The sequence below is a fragment of the Egretta garzetta genome, unplaced genomic scaffold, assembly GCF_000687185.1.
Source record: "Egretta garzetta isolate BGI_Z169 unplaced genomic scaffold, ASM68718v1 scaffold88, whole genome shotgun sequence".
Classification (NCBI taxonomy): Eukaryota; Metazoa; Chordata; class Aves; order Pelecaniformes; family Ardeidae; genus Egretta; species Egretta garzetta.
This window is the reverse complement of record NW_009260408.1, coordinates 122315-143526: the sequence shown is the minus strand read 5'-3', so window position 1 is coordinate 143526 and position 21212 is coordinate 122315. Positions and strand designations below refer to the sequence as shown.

The window sequence follows — 21212 nt, the reverse complement described above, 5'->3', positions numbered from 1 at the left end:
TGGGCGAGACTGACCAAGACCAAGGACACAGCCAAGGTAGTACAAATTCAACAGCAGAGTGCATGTGTGCATCTCATCAGTATTACGAGACTGCCTTAATTCTAGAACTTTTCTACAGTTCACAGATGAACTGTGACCTTGTTATTCTGTATCATGTATACAAAACCCCCACAATTTTATTGTCTGTACTTTTATAGCATTTCCTTAACAAATCTTCCACATACTGTCCATTATTTTCAGTAATATTTTGGAGCATTTCCAACACAGAACTGTACTAGTTACAGGAATTACACGATTTTTGTTTGTGGTGTACTTTAAAGATAAAATTTGTATTTTCCATACAACTGTTTAGCATAAATGCCCACTTCAGAATATGTGAATTTTTTGTTACCAACATGAACAACATTGTATGACAAATACTCAGCTGTGTAAGCTTGCTGAGATCTTTATTATCTTAGTATTTTAAATTAGATCATGTTTAAAAATAACTGCATTTTAGCTCCATTCAGCAGAGTGCAAAGTTGGTTTTTCAGCAGTTGATTCATTTAATTAGAAAGCTGTTCTAAAGTTTTAACATTTTTTGTAATGTTAGTGTGTTTAAGTATTTGGCTGCAGCCTTATGTTGCTACTTTCAGTTACAGGCATGTCATTTCATTAGATTTCACTAAGGAGTCATAAACCTTCAAGGACTATTTATGCATAAACTGAAAGGTACCACACCTTTTGGTAATGCAACTGTGGCGGCAGTGGAACATCTAAATACTGAAGTATTTATGAAAGCACAGAGTATGGGAGGCAGGGGGGTAGCCCTTCTTCAAAGTCAAATGTCTGTTCCTTTCTGTATGTTTACATGTAATTATTGTTTCTAGATTGTTTATGTTAAAATTCAGGTAAGTTTTACATTTGAACTGCTTTTGGAGCCTACTCATTTTGACTTCACAATCTTAATTTTAATTTTTACTAAATGTTGCTTCAGATACTGTTCAGAACCTGGTCCCTGCTGCTGCTGGGAGACAAGACGATATAGTTTTCAAAGCTTTATTAATTAATATATAATACTCTACAACTGCGTATCTTTTTCTGTGCCTGCCACACAAAATCAGCAGACATGTTGTTGTTTCCCTAATGCATTCCTTATTCCTCTGAAATTTTAATTTTGGGTATTTGTAGTGAGCTACATTGGCAGTAAACCAGGAGCAGTAAAATTGTTGTTCAGAGGAATACAACAGTTTACGATTAACACCCACTAGGTATTATATGAGGCTGTATGCAAAGAGGTTCTCAGAAACAACAGTGCGGTTCAATACTATCAGGTGAAATGCAAGACCACAGCAGGGATTAGATAGCTATTAGTTTATTGATAATATACTCACAGTGCAATCTGCACGGGGAGCCCCAGTAACCACACGGAGGGTTGCGAGGGAGAAGCAGACAGTCTGGCCAGGCGCCCGATCCAGGCTCAGTCCAGGGACACCCCTGCCTCAACTTTTTGACAGCAGGTTGTATATACACATCATGCCCACCTGGTTACACATCAAACAATACAATGCTGCAATAATTAGAAGCTCAGGTCACTGTGACCTGATGATCATCAGTGGGGGCAGGATGTTTGCTTTGTGAACTGGGACTAGATCACATGCATTAAGCCACATCCTTGACTCCTCGACGATCTTCCAAGTCCTCCCTTTGCAACTTGTATGTCCCAACATGGTGCATTTCTCCGTACAAACTGCAGAGACCAGGTTCCAAAATTTGGAGTAGATGATTTTATGCATAGTTTTTCTTTCACCTCAATCAGTACATTAGGGGGGGAAAAAAAAAAAAATCCATGTGGTATAGCTATTTACATTTGCAGCAGCACAAATATTTATGTTAGAAGATTTTTATATAAAAGTATGTTTCGTATTATTTCCCTATAAAAAAAAATCTAATGCAAAAGTACTCGTAAGTTCCTTCCCCACTATAACCTGAAAATTTATACTGTGTTTTAGGAAGACTTTTGAAATAATGTACACAAACAAAGATTACCTGAAAATACTGCCTGAAGGAAGACAATGGGAATCAGTATGGCAATATGCCATCAATAATGCTCAGAAATGCAGCTGTTTTGAGGTTGGCATTTCTTTTGTTCACTTGGCTGTCTCTACTCTGGCTGATTAGTATCAATCCCAAAGCAAAAATCATCAATAAGGTGCTTCATTAAGACATGGAAAATAGTCTTCAGTCTTGAAGAGGACTGGAGGTTCATAGAGGGTCTGTTGTTGTCGTGAGGAAGACGATTTCTGCAAATTAGAGAAGTTTATTTTTTGCCTTCTTAAAAAAGCAAATTTAAAAACAAAGCCTACAGAACTAAAATGCAAAACAAGACAAGTTTTAAAGGCATATTCTCCTTCGGCACATTTTTATCACAGCTCAGATGGGTCTGGCATATTCTCACTGTTAGTGAAGAAAAGCAGCCTTTGACTTTTGCCATTCCTTCACCTGAACAGACGCAGTCCTGCGAAGTGTATGGTATGCCAGCTTTGCAGGAGCCAAACAGGAAATCTTCTGATGGTATCGTCCTTGTAACCTTCATCCTTCCAAAGCCACGCACCTTTACCTTTCCTGCTCCGGCCTTTGAGTTCTCCTCAGCTGCTTCCTTCAAGTTAACCCTAGCCTGCGCTCTCATTTACTCAGTTAAAAAAGTCTTCATATGGAAATACACCTAGCAAATGTTTCTCTCGAGAAGGCTGCTGCTCCTGCCGAGCTGCTTCATCAAGTAGACGTTAGAATATATGTACTATGACATAGCCTTAAAAATAATATGGTAGTGGACTGGAAGAGAGCTGTTACACTGTTTTTCAGGAACAGTATACATGTTTCTTTTAAATAAAGTATACATTGTTTTGCTATACCAAAGGGCCCATTTAAAGAGACAACAGCATGACTACCCTACCAGCCTTCCTTCATGTAAATAATGTGGCACTGCCACACAGAGGCAGTGTATGTTTTCAATATATGGTCTTAAATAGAAGGCTTGAAATCAAGACTTCATTAAAAATTCAGGGAAGATTTTGATGAACTGTTTTGCAGAGCTCTCAGTCAGTCAGTCTGCAGAGTTCTTCAGGTACTTTTTTTGCCTGTCTGGGATGAGGGAATTAAGAGTCTTCACCAATAATAAAGGTAAAAGCACACCAAATATCATCAGCATACTTGGAGTTTGGAATGCTTTTACAGTACCAAAATGAGGATATAATTAAGCAGACCTACAAAACAGCAAAGTGGAATTTTTCCAATATTGAGCTGTATACTTGTACTCCATATGAAATAAGTACATGTTCTCCTGTTACATACAAAATTGCTGATTTATGACATTTAAATTATACTTGTCTAACTTTACAATACCGTTAATTTCTCTGAAGTAAGCTTGTTTTGCCATTCAAGTTGTAATAAAATAATATAAACAAAGATCAGATCTATAACAAGTAGATATTATCAATGTTCTCTACATCAGAAATTTTGCCAGACATAAAAACGATCTCTGAAATCCAAGTTCTGTTTTTAAAAATTATTTCCTATCCTGTACTGACCTATGAGAAAACACGAGGCAAGCAAGGGAAACTAAGGTCACAGGTATCCTGCAACTCATGACACTGATTGAAGAGGCACTATATTTGCCTATGTGCAAGAAGGGGATAATTTCAACCCAGTGAGGAAATTCGTAGGCAGGCATAGTACCCACAGTTGCCTAAGTGCACATTTATGAATAGTTATTGTTGCAGCTGCTTAGCGGACATTTTTACCTTTTGACAGAGTCTACATCCTTAGAGATATTAGAAGTCTTACAGTACTGTACTTTACATTGCCTGGTATTCACAAGGGAAGAACTTGGGGCAAAATCTGAAAGTGAGATTACAAATACACAGCTTAAGAAATACAAAATATACCCTTTGTGTAAAGAAACAGATACATTTAAATGGGAAGAGAGTGAGGGGACTCAAGTAAATTAAAATTGTAGCAGGAAAATGTAAACTACAACTACAGTGAAAATCATGACACTGGTACAGCCCTCTTTTCTAAAGGGCTGACAGATCGAGTGGGCTAATTGAATGTCTGGCATGAGGAGAAATCTCTGTATGCATTTTCATTCAGACGTGCTTGTGTTTACTAGTGAAAACAGGTACTTTACTACGCAATGCTCAGTACCACTACAGAACAGTGATCTGCTGACACTTTCAAGGACTTTCCACCTTATTAATTGTGGGAAAACTGCTAAACTGACAAAGTGTTCCCGTGCAACACTAAAAAAACCACTTAATAAGAACTTTCAAACTTTCAAATTAAAAATCAGTTGAAGATTATAACTCTGTGGTTGACAACTGGTTTTAGCAATAAAATGGAAAATACTGTTGAATATTCTTTTAATACTCTTGAAAATTCACCTGCTGCAGTTGTTTGGTTTTGCAACTGGTCCCTAAAGAGCAGCTTTGTGTTGGTTTTTTGTTTTTGTTTTTTTTTAAAAGAAAAAAGTCATGACATCACTCTAAACTTCAACACCAAAGAAAATGACAGAATGAGCAGTTAACTAACTTTAAGACTGCACAGGAAACAGCAGTGAAGAACAGGTTTCCTGAACTAAGCCTTACCAAGACAACATATATTCTTTTTACAACCATTTTTCTCTGCTGCCACACGTGCTTGCAATATGTAGGAATACAAATACTTCAACAGCCACAGCCATCTTCCTCTCCCCCTCTGCAAACCGCCTTTATTTCAGCATTCTCGCTGCTATTATGAAACAAACCTGAGCTAGTACAAGATGAATACAGGAAAAGCTAAAGAAAAAGATCTGGGAGCTGACAAGACGGAAGGAGGAGTACTTATAAATGGTGTATTGGCAGGTGATGCCAAGAAGCATCAGATGGTTCAGAAATTCTTTTTTTTTTTTTTAAACCAGGAGGTTATTTTAAAACTAGGGCATAGTACCAGTATTTAAGGCTAGGTATGGCATCTCTTTGAAACATACTAGACAGAACACTTCAAGCCTTCTGTAGAGAAACAGTCCACATGTAGTAATGAGAAAAGGCAGAGAAAACCGCACCCTTAGAAAGTTTAACAAGGTGCTTACACAATTAATGGGGTATTGGCAGGTGATGCCAAAAAGCATCAGATGGTTCAGAAATTTTTTTTTTTTTTTTTAAACCAGGAGGTTATTTTAAAACTAGGGCATAGTACCAGTATTTAAGGCTAGGTATGGCATCTCTTTGAAACATACTAGACAGAACACTTCAAGCCTTCTGTAGAGAAACAGTCCACATGTAGTAATGAGAAAAGGCAGAGAAAACCGCACCCTTAGAAAGTTTAACAAGGTGCTTACACAATTACTGAACTGTGTGGACAGAGTATAAACAGAACCTTTATTTTAAAAATATCATGCAGTGTAGCTTTCATTTCCTTTTTTGGTAACATTTCTGCCATGATATTCTTAATGCAGTATGAGCCTTTAAGAGTGCTGTCTGTACAGGCTCTTCCTACTTGCTTTGCATACCATCAGAGATCGGGGTGCTTTAATATAATGGCTTGTTCAAGATGTGCTTGTTTGTGCTCTTCACATTCCCTTCTTTGTGTATTCAGCCTTATTTTGGGCAGCTACACAAATCCTTGTAAGAATTTGTGATTTTTTAAGTTTTGTTGGCTTTTTTTTTTAATTAAGTCTGAGAACTTCATAAAAAATCCTAACACAGTATATATGAAAGCTTTACAGTTAAATTCAGATATAGATGCAACAAACTCACTATCATTTTAATTACCCACTCTGGTAAAGAGAGCGACTAAGCTGGTCACATGATAACCGAAGCTTACTTACATTAAGGAAGGATGGTATTGTGTGCAAGATTTTCTTGAATGTGCTCGGAAAAGCTCCAAGGTCTGTTTCTGCCTTTATGACCCGTTCTTCCAGTCCAGCTACACTATTTCCAATCATCTTCACAAAAGCCTAGTGTGAAAAAACCAGAAGAACCCAACTTTTTCACTAACAAATTAAAACAGGATTGTTTTATATAATTTCATGAGTGGTGAAAGTTCCATTACTTAAATAAGGAGGAGTCAAAACCTCTATTTCCCTTCCACCCACAAGTGCATTTTATTGCTAAAAATTACTCGAGATACTTAAAAGGCTACAAAACCAGGCTAAATCTAATAAAACAATCGGTCTTCCTTTTCCTGTTTGCCTTTTAGATAACTAATTTATACTTCTTAGAATTTAGATTTCTATCTGCCTTTCTACTAAAAGCAGGGCCAAGGATATGAATCGCAGTTCTGAAGTTTTATCAGGGACCAACAGAATTCTCATTCTACTAGTGTCCAAACAGCTCCCAAGACAATAAATTTGAAAGACACTGTCAAAAAAAAACCCAAAAAGAAGAAAAACTGGTATTATTACTTTCTGAAAAAAAAAAAAAAAAAAAAAAAAAATTTGCTGCCTTGCTTCAAGCAGTAAATAAAAAAACGTAACACAATACTTTTTTTTTAAAAAGCATTTTGTTTTAGAATACCCATAATCTCCAGAAATTCTTACTAAATTGTGTTCTCCTCATTAGCCCTGAAGTATTGAACCCAGGTTGGACATGGAGAGTAGACCGGACCTGAACCCACTCCACATGCACGCATGTGCACAAGACATGCAATTACAGCATATCATTGATTCCTCCCCCTACTGAGAAACAGAATACACCTGGAAGATATCAAATACATACCTCTAGTTTGTCAATCTTCCTGTAGATCTGTCTCATTTCTGTAGCTTTTGAGTAAATTTGAGGTATACTTTCATTGACAACTTGAGAGGAATCACTTCGAATCTGAAATGATTCGAAGAAATAACGCAAAAGTAGATGAATAAAATAAACTGTCAAGTAGCACATTTTATTCTGGAAACTAGAACTGTGCTCCAATTAACAGGTTAAAACTCGTATTTTAAAAATACTACATTAGTGTTAGTATGAAACCACTAGATTTAAACTAGTAAGGTAGCTTCTTTGTACAGTTTAGTTAAGTACCTTTGAACAAAAATTATTTTGCATACACAAATATATACCTTTATAAATACACTAAAAATAGGCTGCCTCAGCATTATCAGAACAGAGATGGAACACTTCCCAAGACACACTAAAGAATCAAATACATTAAACTAAAATTTTTACTTAAATTTTACTACCTGTACATTTCTTCAACTTTGCTAAAAGAAAAAAAGTCAGGCCACATAATCTTTTTTTTTTTTCAATTGGTTAAAAAAACCCCAAACCAGTAAAGTTCCCCTTCGAACAATGCAGGAGAAACAGAATCACAGAATCGCAAGGGTTGGAAGGGACCTCGGGAGATTGTCTAGTCCAACCCCCCTGGCAAAGCAGGTTCTCCTAGAGCACATTACACAGGACTTCATCCAGGCAGGCTTTGAATATCTCCAGAGAAGGAGACTCCACAACCCCCTGGGCAGCCTGTTCCAGTGCTCCGTCACCCTCAAAGTAAAGTTTTTCCTCATATACAACTGAAACCTCTTGTGTTTCAGTTTGCACCCACTGCCCCTTGTCCTGTCACTGGACACCACTGCAAAAAGTCTGGGTCTGTCCTCTTGACTTCCATCCTTAAGATATTTGTATGTGTTGATAAGGTCCCCTCTCAGTCTTCTCTTCTTCAGGCTGAACAAGCCCAACTCTCTCAGCCTTTCCTCGTAGGGGAGGTGCTCCAGTCCCTTTATCATCCTAGTTGCTCTCCTCTGGACTCTTTCTAGAAGTTCCTCATCTTTCTTGAACCTGGGAGCCCGGAGCTGGACACAGTACTCCAGGTGGGGTCTCAGCAGGGCAGAGTAGAGGGGGAGGATAACCTCCCTCGACCTGCTGGCCACACTCCTCTTAATGCACCCCAGAATACCAACACACCTGCTGTGCTTTAAAAGACAGACTGTATGCCAGTGTCAGCTTGTAGTAACTTTCCATTCAGTTTCCCTGGTCTCCTCCCATGCGAAAGTGAAAGCAAAGCTGCCCTTCTGATGAAAGGGTAAGAAAGGGTCTCCTACAGACAAATCTAGCTTTGGAGGTTTGGCAACTCTGGTTAGATATTTTGATTACAAAACCCATAGAGGAAGTCTTTGTGTATTTTAAAGGAAAAGCAGAACATCGCATTGTCCTTTTAAGCATCTATCGTTACGCCATTCAAAACTGGATTCCACATATGTACATGGACAAATATACCAACAGAATTATGTAAATATGCAGTTATAGAGCTGTAAGTGCATATTTTGCTCCGACATGAAAGTTCAGTACTTTTCATCCACGAGTTATCTAGTTATCAAGTGTGTTTTCACACTGGAACCTGCCTGCCTAGACCAAAGGCTGCTGCCCATCTCCTGTTTTTACATGAGACAGAGTACATCATAAACTGCATTCTGACTTCAAAACCCACAACTACATGCAAGTTACACATACCATGTCCAGCATCCCCACAAATTCATCCACTCTGGTCAGCAAATCTTCTAGACTCTTGTCTAAGCTTTCTATCTGCAAAAGAGAAATCTGTTAAAGGCACTTGAAAACACACACACACACACACACCCCAGCCCAGCCCAGATTCTCCCGCACTGAATCTCCCCAAACAGACAACAGCCAGGCTAAAAACAGCCGCCCCACAAATTCATCCACTCTGGTCAGCAAATCTTCTAGACTCTTGTCTAAGCTTTCTATCTGCAAAAGAGAAATCTGTTAAAGGCACTTGAAAACACACACACACACACACACCCCAGCCCAGCCCAGATTCTCCCGCACTGAATCTCCCCAAACAGACAACAGCCAGGCTAAAAACAGAAAAAGTTGCACATAATGTTCGGTTTCAGTCTTTGGGATTTGAAAGTCTTCAAAATTTTGCAGTAAAAATGACTGGCTTATATTTGAATTCGTGCTTTAAAAAAGGTGCACAGGAAAGGGAAATTCTGGTTGAAGCTGTATTTAATTCTGGACTTACTCTCAGGGTTAAGCATATCACAACCATCACCTGGGATAACAAAACTGGATTTGTAATTAAATAATAAAGAAGAATTTTTGAAACACTGATAAAGTTTCAGTTCATTTAAGTATAAATACTTCTGCTATGCATTTCCTACAGTATTTTTTTTCCTCTAAATGAGGTATTATCATATTGATATCTGTAATCTATGAATACAACCTAGAACATAAACAATCCAAAGGTGGCAGCAACCCATGTGACTAATTTTGTTTCCACTTGGTAAATATATAAAGCTACTTACCCGCAACAAGGTTCACATCTTCAGAAGAATTGCTGAAAGAAGCAAAAGCATCTGTAAAAGTTTTGACTAGAAATATATATATACATGATAATGAGTTAAACAAAAGCAGTTTTGCATGTGAATACCAAGACTGTTCATAGTCAGCGGACTGCATTACAAGCTCTCTGTGAAACAAGAAGGCTACAACTGGGATGTACAGGCCCTACGCAGCGGTGGTTGGGATCCTTGTCTTCCTAGTCTGAGCGCTGCTGAGGGGGAGAAACAAGGGAATCACTTCAAAAAGCTTTACCGCTTGCATAATTTTGTCCGTATCACCTGCAGCAAATGTGCCTTTAATTTCTTCACCAAGTGACTGCTCACACTGTCTCTTGCTACTGTGTTTCTCTTGCTAATTAAGTGACAAACTACTAACACATATATAAAATATAATCAAATTAAGTTTAAATGCTAAGTAGTCAAGAACAAGCCAGATTCTAAAAAAAAATAGTTTTGCTTCCCTAACCATGAAAGCTCGCAACTGAGCAAGAGCAGCTCCCAGTCCCCCTAAGGGGAAGAGCCAGGAAGGCAAAGGGGTTGGAAGAGATGAGTCCCCAAGTTCTGCTGTTGCCAGAGAATCATAGAATCATAGAATGTTTTGGGTTGGAAGGGACCCCTAGAGGTCATCTAGTCCAACCCCCCTGCAGTGAGCAGGGACACTGCTAACTAGATCAGGTTGCTCAGAGCCCCGTCCAACCTGGCCTTGAATGTTTCCAGGGATGGGGCCTCCACTACCTCTCTGGGCAACCTGTTCCAGTGTTTCACCACCCTCATTGTAAAGAATTTCTTCCTTATATCTAGTCTAAACCTACCCTGGTTTAGTTTAAAACCATTACCCCTTGTCTTGTCACTGCTGGCCCTACTAAAAAGATTTTCCCCATCTTTCCTATAGGCCCCCTTTAGGTACTGAAAGGCCGCAATCAGGTCTCCCTGCAGCCTTCTCTTCTCCAGGCTGAACAAGCCCAACTCCCTCAGCCTGTCCTCATAGGAGAGGTGCTCCAGCCCCCGGATCATTTTTGTGGCCCTCCTCTGGACCCGCTCCAACAGGTCCATGTCCTTCTTGTGCTGAGGGCTCCAGAGCTGGACGCAGTACTGCAGGTGGGGTCTCACCAGAGCAGAGTAGAGGGGCAGAATCACCTCCCTTGACCTGCTGGCCACGCCTCTCCTGATGCAGCCCAGAGTACGGTTGGCCTTCTGGGCTGCCAGCGCACATTGCCAGCTCATGTCCAGCTTTTCATCCACCAGCACCCCCAAGTCCCTCTCGGCAGGGCTGCTCTCGATCCTTTCTTCCCCCAGCCTGTACTGATACTGGGGGTTACCCCGACCCAGGTGCAGGACCTTGCACTTGGCCTTGTTGAAATGTTGAGTGCGCTGGAAGACCTGGGCTGCGCGGTGCTAACGCGCTTTATTCGGACAGCGGGCTCCAGGGGGAGGTGTGCGGCGTTACCGCTGCACCAGAGGCACAGGGGGGCTTTTTCTGAGGAGCCCCCAGGCACCAGCACGACCCCAAGCCCTCAAAGCCACGCGGTTTGCAGCAAGCTGCGCTACAAGGAACACAGCAAACTATTTGGTTCCTGTGGGAATCGGTACCCTTTAGGAAAAAAGCTGTAGTACTGGGAGAAAACATTATGGAGCGAAACTTGATAGTGTTAACAACAACTGGAGGAATCAAAGTCTGCACTGGTGGAGAGAAAAGCGTAACTCAAATGGTTCTGTAGCTGAGGAGTCATCAAAACCTTGTTTCCACAGGGAGGGGAGATGCTTTACAGAAAGACGTGCTTGAGCGTAGGGGAAAGCATAGAGCGTAGAGGTAAGACAGTGCACATTTTATTGCAGACAGGTCACATTTTCATCAGTTAAATAAGGTAAAATGAGTAACTTCAGCCAGGCAAAACCACTTATTCATAAAAGTAGTCTTATTTAAGGTGTAACAAAATCTTCCTGATAAGACGGTCTGATTGACTGAAGAGCATCCAGCTATTCGTTTTTGTTAACCGCACCAATAATCAGATTTTTTTTTAAAAAAAAAGAAAAACCTTTGGTAAAGTACAAACACAGTTTTAAGATGAACAGGATCAATGTTCTATTCTTACTGTGCTGGGAAAAATAAGTACAGCTCTTTAACTGCTGTGATACCTAGAAGAGGTTTAATTAGAGTAAGTGAAAGAATTTTAAAATAAACTTTTAAAGCAAATCTAAAAGAAATAAAACTAAGTTCAATGTCCCAAGCATATTTAACAATGAGCAGAAGACTGGTTGTTCCACAGGTATTCTATATTAGCGACAATGAATTAGTCCGCACATCCTCTGTCCAGCCATTACCGATTCCAAAATGGAATGCAATTTCTTCAAACCAAGACTTCTGAATTTTCATATCCATACAATACTTAAGAAATGTCTATTCCACCATATAAAAAAAGCTTTAATGTACTACAAAGTTAAAAACAAAAAGAAAATGACACAAGCTAAAAGTAGAAAAATACATTGTAAAACATTTATATTTTGTTCCTTACACTGATCAAGATATAACAAAATATCTTAGATTAGACCACTTCCATAAATCCATGGCATTTTCAGAAGCAGAGAGTTGTCGCCTCAACAGTTGCTGGTAACCCACTGGCCAGCATCCAGTACAGACGTCTGACCATCGCAAGCATCCAGTACATTTTAAGTTTCTAGAAATCCCGTGTAGATGGTAAGCTTTATGATTACTAGAAGAGTCCAAAAATAACAGAACTATTCTAAGCTAGGTTTGACAGTCAGAATCCCTCCTCTGTATAGCAATCAGCCCATCTTCTGTAAGGCTGGGAGGCGAAGGGGACAGTCCTAGCACACACTTCCAACTTCTCCCACCTTCTTGCTTGTGTCCCTAAAATTCACATGAACCATGATACTGAGAAAACAGAGATGATGGGAAAAAAAAAAAATACACAACCTATTTGAAAGAGAGGTATTATCTAATAAATATTGAAAGAGAATACATTTACACCTAATGATGCCGAACCTAGTTTCAAGCCCTTAATTGTCATGTTTTTCTTCCCCCATGCAGCACAGGCCTGTGCTGCAGTCAGGCAGCCCTGCCTCTGACCAGCAGGTGGAACTGATCTCACAGCAATAGCAGCAACATCCTCCCATATGGCATCCTTAGGCTTTTAAAAAAAAAAAAAAAAAAAAAAAAAATCCCATTTCATTTGGAAAATGTATTTGCAGCATCTCCCTAACATTGCTACCACCAGAGTAGGAAACCACTAGTTTCACAGAGCTTGTCTGGGTTAGACATGAGGTTGCAAATACGGTGTAAACAAGCTAGTGGAAGGTCTGTATGTAATGGTGGAAGATCGGATGGCTACGAAAAAGCGCTCTCTTTAAACTGGTATTAGAATAAAACCAGATTCCACTTCAAATAGACATGTCTGTTGCTATTAAAGTCTAATTCATATACATGCATGTATAAATACATCCACCCATGCATTCAAACCCCAGTACGTAGCACTGCCATTGGTAGCCTGTAAGACTGCTTAGATTTATACCAACTAAAACAAATTTGAGTTCTCACTTTAGGGCTGGGACAAACTAGGTTTTACTCCGGCTTTCTCCTGACCAATTTTGCACTGCGTGACAGTTTTATGTCTAACTCCAGATGCCACATTTCCTAGAAAGCAACAATTTTCTGCACCCGTGAGGTCTAAGAGGATATCAGCTCTCTGTTTTGTGCATAACATGTTGCAAGAGTCAATGGTCCCAATTGGCACTTAAGACTGAAAGGAGAGTTGCGGGAATTGCTACTAAAGTGTAATGACTGTTCCATCCTCCTCGATTCCTCCTCTGGGGATAACCAGACTGTGTCGGGGATCAGTTTTTAAGGAACTGAGTAATTTGTGGATGTTGCCGTTGCTTTCTCGGCCAGAGTTGTTGTTGAGCACCAGGTCCCTTTGAAGTCTGTGGCTAAGGCTGCTGCCATTGATTCGAGAGAGGCTACTGGAAGTAAGGCTGTGCAGTTTAGGAATGTGCTGTGGCTCCAGGCCGCCCTCGATGACAATGTCAGCCTCTTCGTCACTCTCCATTTCATCAGGGTGGAAGTTCTGCAGCACGTGGGATGTAGGCAAGCTATGGTGACTAGCAGTGCTGTCTGTAGACTGGCCAGAGCTACCAGACATCCTACTGCTTCGAATAATATTGTTCCTCTGGTTTGCTGGCTTGACCGTGATAATAAGATTGTGGCTGTTGGCAATCATCATGTCTGTGACTTGGTCGAGAGTCTTTCCTGCTACTTCAATGCCATTAACTTCCAGGACTTCATCATTCACAGCCAGCAAGCCCGTGCTCTCCGCTAAGCCTCCAGGAACCATACGAGAGATGAAAATACCAGGTACTTTTTCTAGTCCATGAGGAGTAACCCTTACACTGGTGCCATCACGAATGTAAAATCCTAAGGGTTTCTCACACCCATGTCGGTACAGCCGCACTCTCCTGTGTGTTTCAGGAAGAATGTCCACATCGATTATGGAAGACACCGGTCTAAAATCATGAGGCATGCTAATGTTAATGTGAGGACGCCGGCGGAGGTTGTCATTGCGGAGTGTCACCAGAGCCTTCTTCTTCCTCGACAGTGTGTTGGTCCCAAAATTACTGTAGTCCACTTCATCTGAAAGAGAAACAGTACCGATGTATCAATCAAAGAGAGCATAACAATCTACAGGGCATTTTCCTCTTAAATCTGGTTTAGTGAAGCCACACTCCCAATAATATGGAAAAAAAAAAAAAAAATCAAAGGAATTCTTCCGCTTACTCTAACCGTTGTTTCAGCACATCGTTCAGCATAAATGAGTTGTTTTCAGTAACTACCCATATTTCTTCCATATTTTTAGGGGAAAAAAAAGAGACTTCTGATTTTCAGCTCCTGTTGTCAGCTGTGCAGAATGCAATTACTTGCAGCTGCAGGCCTGATATACCATCTTAGATGCGAGACCGCATTTTCAGAGTTGGATTGTAGTTTTACACATACATCTGAAGTGGGCAAGGAGTATATACACATTCCTAACCTAAAAGTCTGAATCAGGGAGTACTTTAATATGCAATACACAGCCTTAACTGATAGCAGACCTTAGGTACAAACATGAAAGCAGGGTGTGAGGGAGTAGTTTGATACGTGTTTTTAGCCTAGCCTTTTTTTTAGTAAAGAATTTATGTTAATATGCATCTCTCAGTGCAGCACTTTTCTCCTTGGAGTATTTTACTTCATTTCAGCTGAACATGAAAGCAACAAAGAGTGCTAAAAGCACCAAGTACCAAAAAAGTTCTCTGTTAGCAAATGGCGTGGTAGAAAGAGAAGCAGGGAGAAAGAAACTGCTCTGCTGCCTAGTCCATATCACAGAACAGGCATGGACTCACACACACACACACTCCTGCCCTTGAGAGGAAGATCCATAGGAAAGCAGCCTTTGTAGGGTCTATTGTTTAAGGAATTGTTTAAGTATTTCTGTCTCTGTAGTGGTATCTCAAGGGCATGTGCAAAGTGATCAACTTTAAATCAGCCAAATAATATGACAAGTTATTCCATATAAGAAGCTCATGTTGTGCTTTGCATAAAAAATACTTAGTAATGAAATTGCTAATGTACAAAATGCGTCACTGCATTTCACATTAAAAATACTGTGCATAGTTTAAACATGAAGCATGCACTAGCTGGAAAATTACTTCACTGGGAGTTTAAGCATCCTAACACTTTTCAGATAAACTAGCAGACTTTCAATTTATTCTACTGTTGAAGATGAGCAGTAAAATACAAAGTACAGTTACAGAAGTGGCACTAAGAAAATTTTATATCTGACAAATTAACCCTGCATAGTAATATTTGAGAAAGACAATGTCTCTACATGATAAAGGTTGGAAAAAAAAAGTGTTAGTAAAAACAAGCTTATAATCACATTTTTATTTCTTGCAAGGTCTCAGTTTCAAGTCAGCTTTCAAGGCATATCATTGGCAGACTTCAATTAAGTGACATTAAATTACACAACTCAAAGGACACTAAAAAAAGTGCCAAGCAGCAACCTGATCTAACTGAGCCTGCTTGGAGCAGGGTGTTGGATTAGCTGGCCTCCAGTGGTCCCTTCCAGCCTAAATTATTCTGTGATCCTACAAGGTTCTTTGGGCTGGAAAAAAAAAAAAAAAAAAAAAAAAAATCATTTGAAGACTTCAGAAAGACTTTCTGCATTCTCCTGTAACTTATTTACCGTGGCTATATTAATGCTGAGGACATCACGCGGCACCTAGAAGGTCATACAGAACGAAAAGCTTCTGCGAAATAAAGATACTCCTTGGACAAGTTTGTTATGTTTAACTTCACACTTGCCTCTTGGCTCTCCTCCGAGGCCGTTCAGAGCTGTAGCAACTGCACAGGCCCTACTGCGTTATTTAGACTGGTGAGGAACAGGACTGGAAGTCCTTAAAATCACCCAAGAACAAGAAGCTCCTGACTGATTCCTGGAAGCGTATTCCCAGCCAAGACTGTGTGAAGATGGCACCTTCTCAAGTCCACCTGGTGTGCAGAGTCAGTGCAGTGTCTGCCCTTTTGAAAGCACAAGCCACCTGCGGCAGCCAAAGCCAGGTATTATTCCTTTTCTTTCGTCAACAGGATCATCTACTTTGACTTAGACTGTAAGTTCTGATGGATGATTTTGAAGGTTGGCAACAAATACTTTTTCCTTGTAAAGTATGGGTGCACGAGAGATGTCTTTCATCAACAGAGTCTCAAACACTGCGCCCTCCTCACAATTCACTGATGAATTTCTGTGACAGTCCTATGAAAACAGCTTGGGGATTCAGATGTAGAATCAAAATGCTTCCTCACTTGAAGCATAGCACTGTGGAATAGTAGCACTGTACCTTAAAGCTCAAGACAACCTTTATCCCAAAATTTCAGTTTAAGATGGCAATTAACATTACATGTGGGTTTATGTGTTTAAGACTGTCTCTTGCAGTACTGGCAAACCAAACTCAGAACAAAAGCTGCATCCCTTAAAGACTCAGAAAATAAGGTTGGCAGGTGCAGTTTATTGCACTACAGGCAAAATGAAACACGTGCCCTAGTTACCCATCTATTCCCCAAAAGCACCCAGTTCTCTCCCTCTACGTTAGTGTATTAATACTGAATTACTTTAAGGCAGACTTGCAAAAGCTTTACCAAATAATTCACCTGGGAAGATTTGTTGACAGCGCTGTTTTCTTCCCCTTGTGATGATCAGGTAGCAGTGTCACAGGAGGAGTATGATGGTCCTCCCAACACACATAGCTCATTTCTGAAGTAGCTTCCTTTGGCTGAACCACCACTACGGTGGTGGCACCACAAAAGTGGTGGTTGTTTTGTGCCTGTGACCTCCTCACCTGCACTCAGCCCACTAATCTGTCTCCCCAGATGATTGCCAGCATTCCTAACCTCTGAGCAGCTTCAAAACAACCACCTCTTTTAATAATAAAAAGCCCAGCTTACCACAAAAATGCTATCTTTTTCCTCCAAACATGAACCAGGCAGAAGCAGGGATTACAAGTGATACAGGCTACTTTCAGTATTGGACCACTGACCATTCTGGGATGTAATTTTTCAGGGCTGGAGCACATTAAAAAAATTAAGTCAGTGTCCTGCTGATGACTGCAGTTTTTTGTTTTTAAAATGGTGTCAGGCATTAGTTTCCAACACTGACCCTAAACAGGATCACATATGAGAAAGATGAAGTCCCAATTTTAACAGGTAAAACTGTTAAAACCTATTATAGGTTGGAGAAATGAGAGCTAATTTGGAGAGCTTCTACAAAAAAATACCAATTAACTCTATTTTCTAGAAAAAGTTAAAGTATGGAATACATGCTCCTTGGTAGTACAGGGAGTATTACGTTATTTATATTCAGGATGACCTGTTCACTAGCAGTTACACTTGCTTGGGACTTCACCTTAAAATAAAAAATTTAAAAAACCCAGAAGACGACAGCCACCACCACCCCACCACCCCCCGCTATTCAGAGCCACTAGTCTTGCTGCAGGACTAAAGCGAAGTATCTCTACTAAAGTTTAACATCAGCTATTGCTATAGCAGCAGAAAGTCATCAATTCCTAGCACAGTAAAAAAAAATAAAATATAACATTTCCTTCCTTACAAGGGAAGTGGGAGAAGTCAGCCAACATCACTCCCTTTTATCAGCTATGGGGTGGTCAAACAGTGGTGTAGTGCCTGTTTCCAGTAATACACTGTTCAGCTGGCACATGTCAGACTGAAGTGAAAACTGTATCATTGCATAATTTACAATGACACACTTTTAATGAAGGTCAGTAACTTGTTCTTAGGTTTTGAGTTTCTCGTCATATAGGATTGCAAGCTGGAATGCCACTTTAGGTAATGGAACAGACAGTGCTTGATATGTCGGGTCTTGTGAAGACCACTATATACCATATGGAACCAGACAGGGCTCGTTTTTCATGTTTCATTTGTTGCAATATCAAATTCTCCTTCTGCAGGGAAAAAAGATCTATAGAAATCTGCATGCATACTGGCAGGAGAAGTGCCATCAAGCGGCACATCTGAACAACACTTAAAGCCTCATATTTTACAGGGTGTCATGTTTTCTGATGTCTTGAATGAGACTGGAGTAAAATGTTACATGCAGGTGACAGAAGGAGAATTAGTCTTTTAGGTGCCGAGTATGACCCCCATTTCTTCGAATGGGGCAGATTACATGGAGCATTTTCATGTACAAGATGTAGAGCTTTCAGACGAAGAGGTACTAGGAGCTAGACGGACAATCCTGGGTAACCACTAAACTTTGGAAGACTTGGACATGAATTTTACTTGTGCCCATAATTTGCTTCCTACTGAAAATACTGTTCCTGTAAAAAGTGGTGAACAAGAATATTTACCGCAGTCGGAGAAGGAATCCTCGGCTTTCTAGTTCTGTCCTACATGAAACTGCAACCCAAAGCTACACAAAAAAATAGCTCCAGCTCGTTGGTAGGCACTGAGTATTACTGCAGCTCTTCTCCCCCAAAGCTTCATTTTTTGGTACTTTTTAGGAAATATTTTGTATCTGGCAATGAGTTACATAAAATCTTAATTATTTTGGCTGCATCCATTCTGTTAGTATGTGCTTATTTTCCTTTTTTTTTTTTTTTTAAATAGAATTCTCACTACCCACTTAACCATTAGGACCTTTCTGTCAGAGAAGATATATGCTACAGATCTCTTCATGCAGAGATGTACCTGTGCTCACTTTTTGGTTTTGTCTTTTTTATTTTTATTTTTTTTTAAAAAAAAAACAAAACTGGTGGAACTACCTCCACCTGTCCAGCAACATTAAGACCTGTTAAAGGAGGTTTTCACTTCCAAGCATGGATATTTTACTATCAGAATATTATTATTTTTTAAACATATGTAGAAAGTTATAGATGGTAACATCTTTGAGGTACTCTTCTGACACTTTTGTAGTCAGCCTGCGACTTTACAGAATACATTATACCTTCCTGGTGGGCATCACGAATCCTATAGTTAAGTCACACAGTACGTAACAGCAGAGCATACTTAAAGGGCTATTTATAAGGGAAAGAAAACTGTTTAGAGCATCTGGCTGTAGCCAAAAGAGTATTGTATTTCTTTAATTTACATGAAACAAGAAATTATAGACCTTCTGAAAAAACCACCAGGAGCACCACTCCCACTGCTTGGACAGCTGCTTTTCATAGGAACTGCCTGCCAGATGAAATACCAAAGCTTAGCCAGATAAGATTGTATAAACAAGCTAAATTCCACAGAGAAGCAGACTGCCAGGCTCCTATAGGAACAGTTCATTTCAGACTCTACGTTTTCAGTGTACATGCACTCATGGCTTATTATTTCCTCTGGGAACTGTGGAACATTAGTTGACAGCTCTGGAAAGTACTTCAAAGACAAAATTACTTCCACTAGGGAGAGCAGCACTTCAGGCAGCTTGGGAAGGAGGCCAATGAGTCATTAATAGTGAAGGGTAACCCCTCCATCCAACAGATCTCTATTACTGAGCATTCAAATTAGCAGCAGTCATAAAACCGCTTCAAGGGAATGTGTCATGTTTAACCCTTCTACCTTTCTGTGTCCCAGCCACAAACACTGTCCGTGTTTGACACAAGTTGCATTCAGTGTCTATTTTCTCAGAAAGATCAAAACCAGAAGCATTTGTGAAAGCAATCAGACAACAAACAGGCTGGCAGTCTCTCATTTGTGACCTGCAAGGCTGACCACATGCAAAGGGATTTAAGAGGAAACAGATACGAAGTGAACTATGGCTTGGGGGGAGGTCCAGTGCCAATATCACTCATCAAGGAGTATTTAATGGAGGGAAAAATAAGGTTATCTGAATACTAACATTGCATTCTGTGTGTTACAGGAATATTAAAAAATCCAGCTATCGCTGCTGCCAGCAACCTCTGGGTGAACCATTCTGAAAAACACACAGTAGGTGAACCAATTGTAGCCGCTATTCCATCGGAAGTCAAGTAATGTATCTCACACGTGCACAGACACACACAGACTCTCGCACTCACTCCTCTCTCTCTTCATCATCACTGTACCACAACGAACTGCACACAATCTCATCAACATTTAGAAGACCACCTAAACATTAATAGTTAATCTGCGACATTCAACAGGGCTTCTGAAGCACAAACAAGATCAAAAGAGACAAGTTCAAGTTAGCAAGAGAACACGTTATCCTGCATATCCATAATCTCAATCCTTTAGTTCCCAACACAAATCTTTCCAAACACTTGTTTGTAGACTGTAAACTCGATGACATCTTTTGAGAAGAAATTTCATCAAATAACTGCACTAGAAAGAAAACTTGAGAACACCCCCCTACTCTAGCCTCTACTAAACCTAGTAAAGTGCTGTTTTGCAAAAGGCAACCTTCCTTCCATAGTGATTCAGTATTAAAAAAGATAAATTTTCCTTTCTGCTTAGGAAGCGTTCATTAGCAGGTTAGGATTAAAATCTGAGGAACACAAATATGTCTCTACTCCCAAAACGTTTATAAACTCAAAATATCCTGCCCTCTTTCAAGAAAGTGAACGTTATTTTGTTCTTTGGTCAAGCGTGTTACAGCAAGCAAAACTGTAATTGCATTAGGCTGAGGCTCTCTTTATGGTGTTAGACACGCATAAGAAACATTTTTAGAGAGTTTGCCTTGAGGATGGAGACAACCCCTTGGGAACTGAGCCTGCACTGCTGGTGTGGCCTCCTGCACTTCTCACTGCTTGTCATCAGAGGCCACTGTTCCCTTGCTGAACCTCTTCCCTTCTCCACAGGTGGCCCTTTATTTTTCACTTGCGGCACTCCTCCAGAGGAGTAGAACCTGTTGCTCGAACTGCAACTTTGCTCCATGAAACAAGTGAGGTGTTTGGAGGAAAGGCTGCTACCAAATGTAAGCAAGTGCTCAGGCCTGTACCTCCCAAAGCTATCCTGAACCTCAGAAACATCCAAACCCAGCTCCTCAAACTAGCCCAAAAGCCAGCTATGGAACTCCAAATTTTAGAGGTGAAGTTGTGGATGGTGTTCGCTAGGATTGTATTTACTCAGATTGTCAGGGTCTTCCTCCTCTAAGTTTCAGCTGTGACTTCTTTTCTACTATAAAACGTAACAGAAACAGCTCTTCTCCCCTTGTTTTCCTTCACAAGCCACATTACGCCAAGGTTACATTATTCCAGCATTAGAAAATTGTGGGTTTTAAGCTTTGGCTTCATTGTTCTGATTTGGGGTTTTTTTGTTTGTTTGGTTGGTTTTTTTAAGTATTAGCTAGTGTTTCCCTTTTCCTGCAGGGGGGTAGTGGGAAGCTGGGGGAAGTCATGCTTCTCTTGCACATCTCAGCCATCAGTCATTACTGTGTTC

The 21212-nt window shown here is 40.2% G+C and overlaps 3 protein-coding genes across 4 annotated transcripts in view; all 3 read right to left on the bottom strand.

Moving 5' to 3' along the window:
• The window catches only part of GLIPR2 (GLI pathogenesis related 2), a 41947-nt gene extending 40011 nt beyond the window's left edge, over positions 1 to 1936 (bottom strand). For both annotated transcript variants that reach the window (XM_035898999.1, XM_035899000.1), the window contains exon 1: positions 1374 to 1936. The gene's annotated coding sequence lies outside the window, so the exon portion shown is untranslated. The remainder of the gene's footprint in view (positions 1 to 1373) is intronic.
• Positions 1937 to 2026: 90 nt separating this feature from the next.
• On the bottom strand, positions 2027 to 11629 carry BLOC1S4 (biogenesis of lysosomal organelles complex 1 subunit 4). The gene is made up of 8 exons (XM_035899007.1): positions 11613 to 11629; positions 9275 to 9306; positions 8769 to 8824; positions 8613 to 8714; positions 8460 to 8546; positions 6735 to 6836; positions 5846 to 5974; positions 2027 to 2282 (listed from the first exon to the last, which is right to left on the bottom strand). Exons 1-8 carry the CDS (start codon positions 11627 to 11629, stop codon positions 2184 to 2186), a joined length of 624 nt encoding a protein of 207 aa, XP_035754900.1. The 3' UTR covers positions 2027 to 2183.
• A 1466-nt stretch (positions 11630 to 13095) lies between these two features.
• Positions 13096 to 21212, bottom strand: part of LOC104130451 (partitioning defective 6 homolog gamma) — a 78484-nt gene continuing 70367 nt past the window's right edge. The window contains exon 3 of the mRNA XM_035898990.1: positions 13096 to 13955. Coding sequence (XP_035754883.1) covers positions 13096 to 13955 — 860 coding nt within the window. The remainder of the gene's footprint in view (positions 13956 to 21212) is intronic.

Excerpts from the sequence above, each read along its gene's own strand:
- BLOC1S4 (XM_035899007.1), bottom strand. Across the intron at positions 8,715-8,768 it reads AGAATCTGGGCTGGGCTGGG|ATAGAAAGCTTAGACAAGAG; the intron begins GTGTGTGTGTGT and ends TCTCTTTTGCAG. Across the intron at positions 2,283-5,845 it reads CAATACCATCCTTCCTTAAT|AAATCGTCTTCCTCACGACA; the intron begins GTAAGTAAGCTT and ends TCTAATTTGCAG.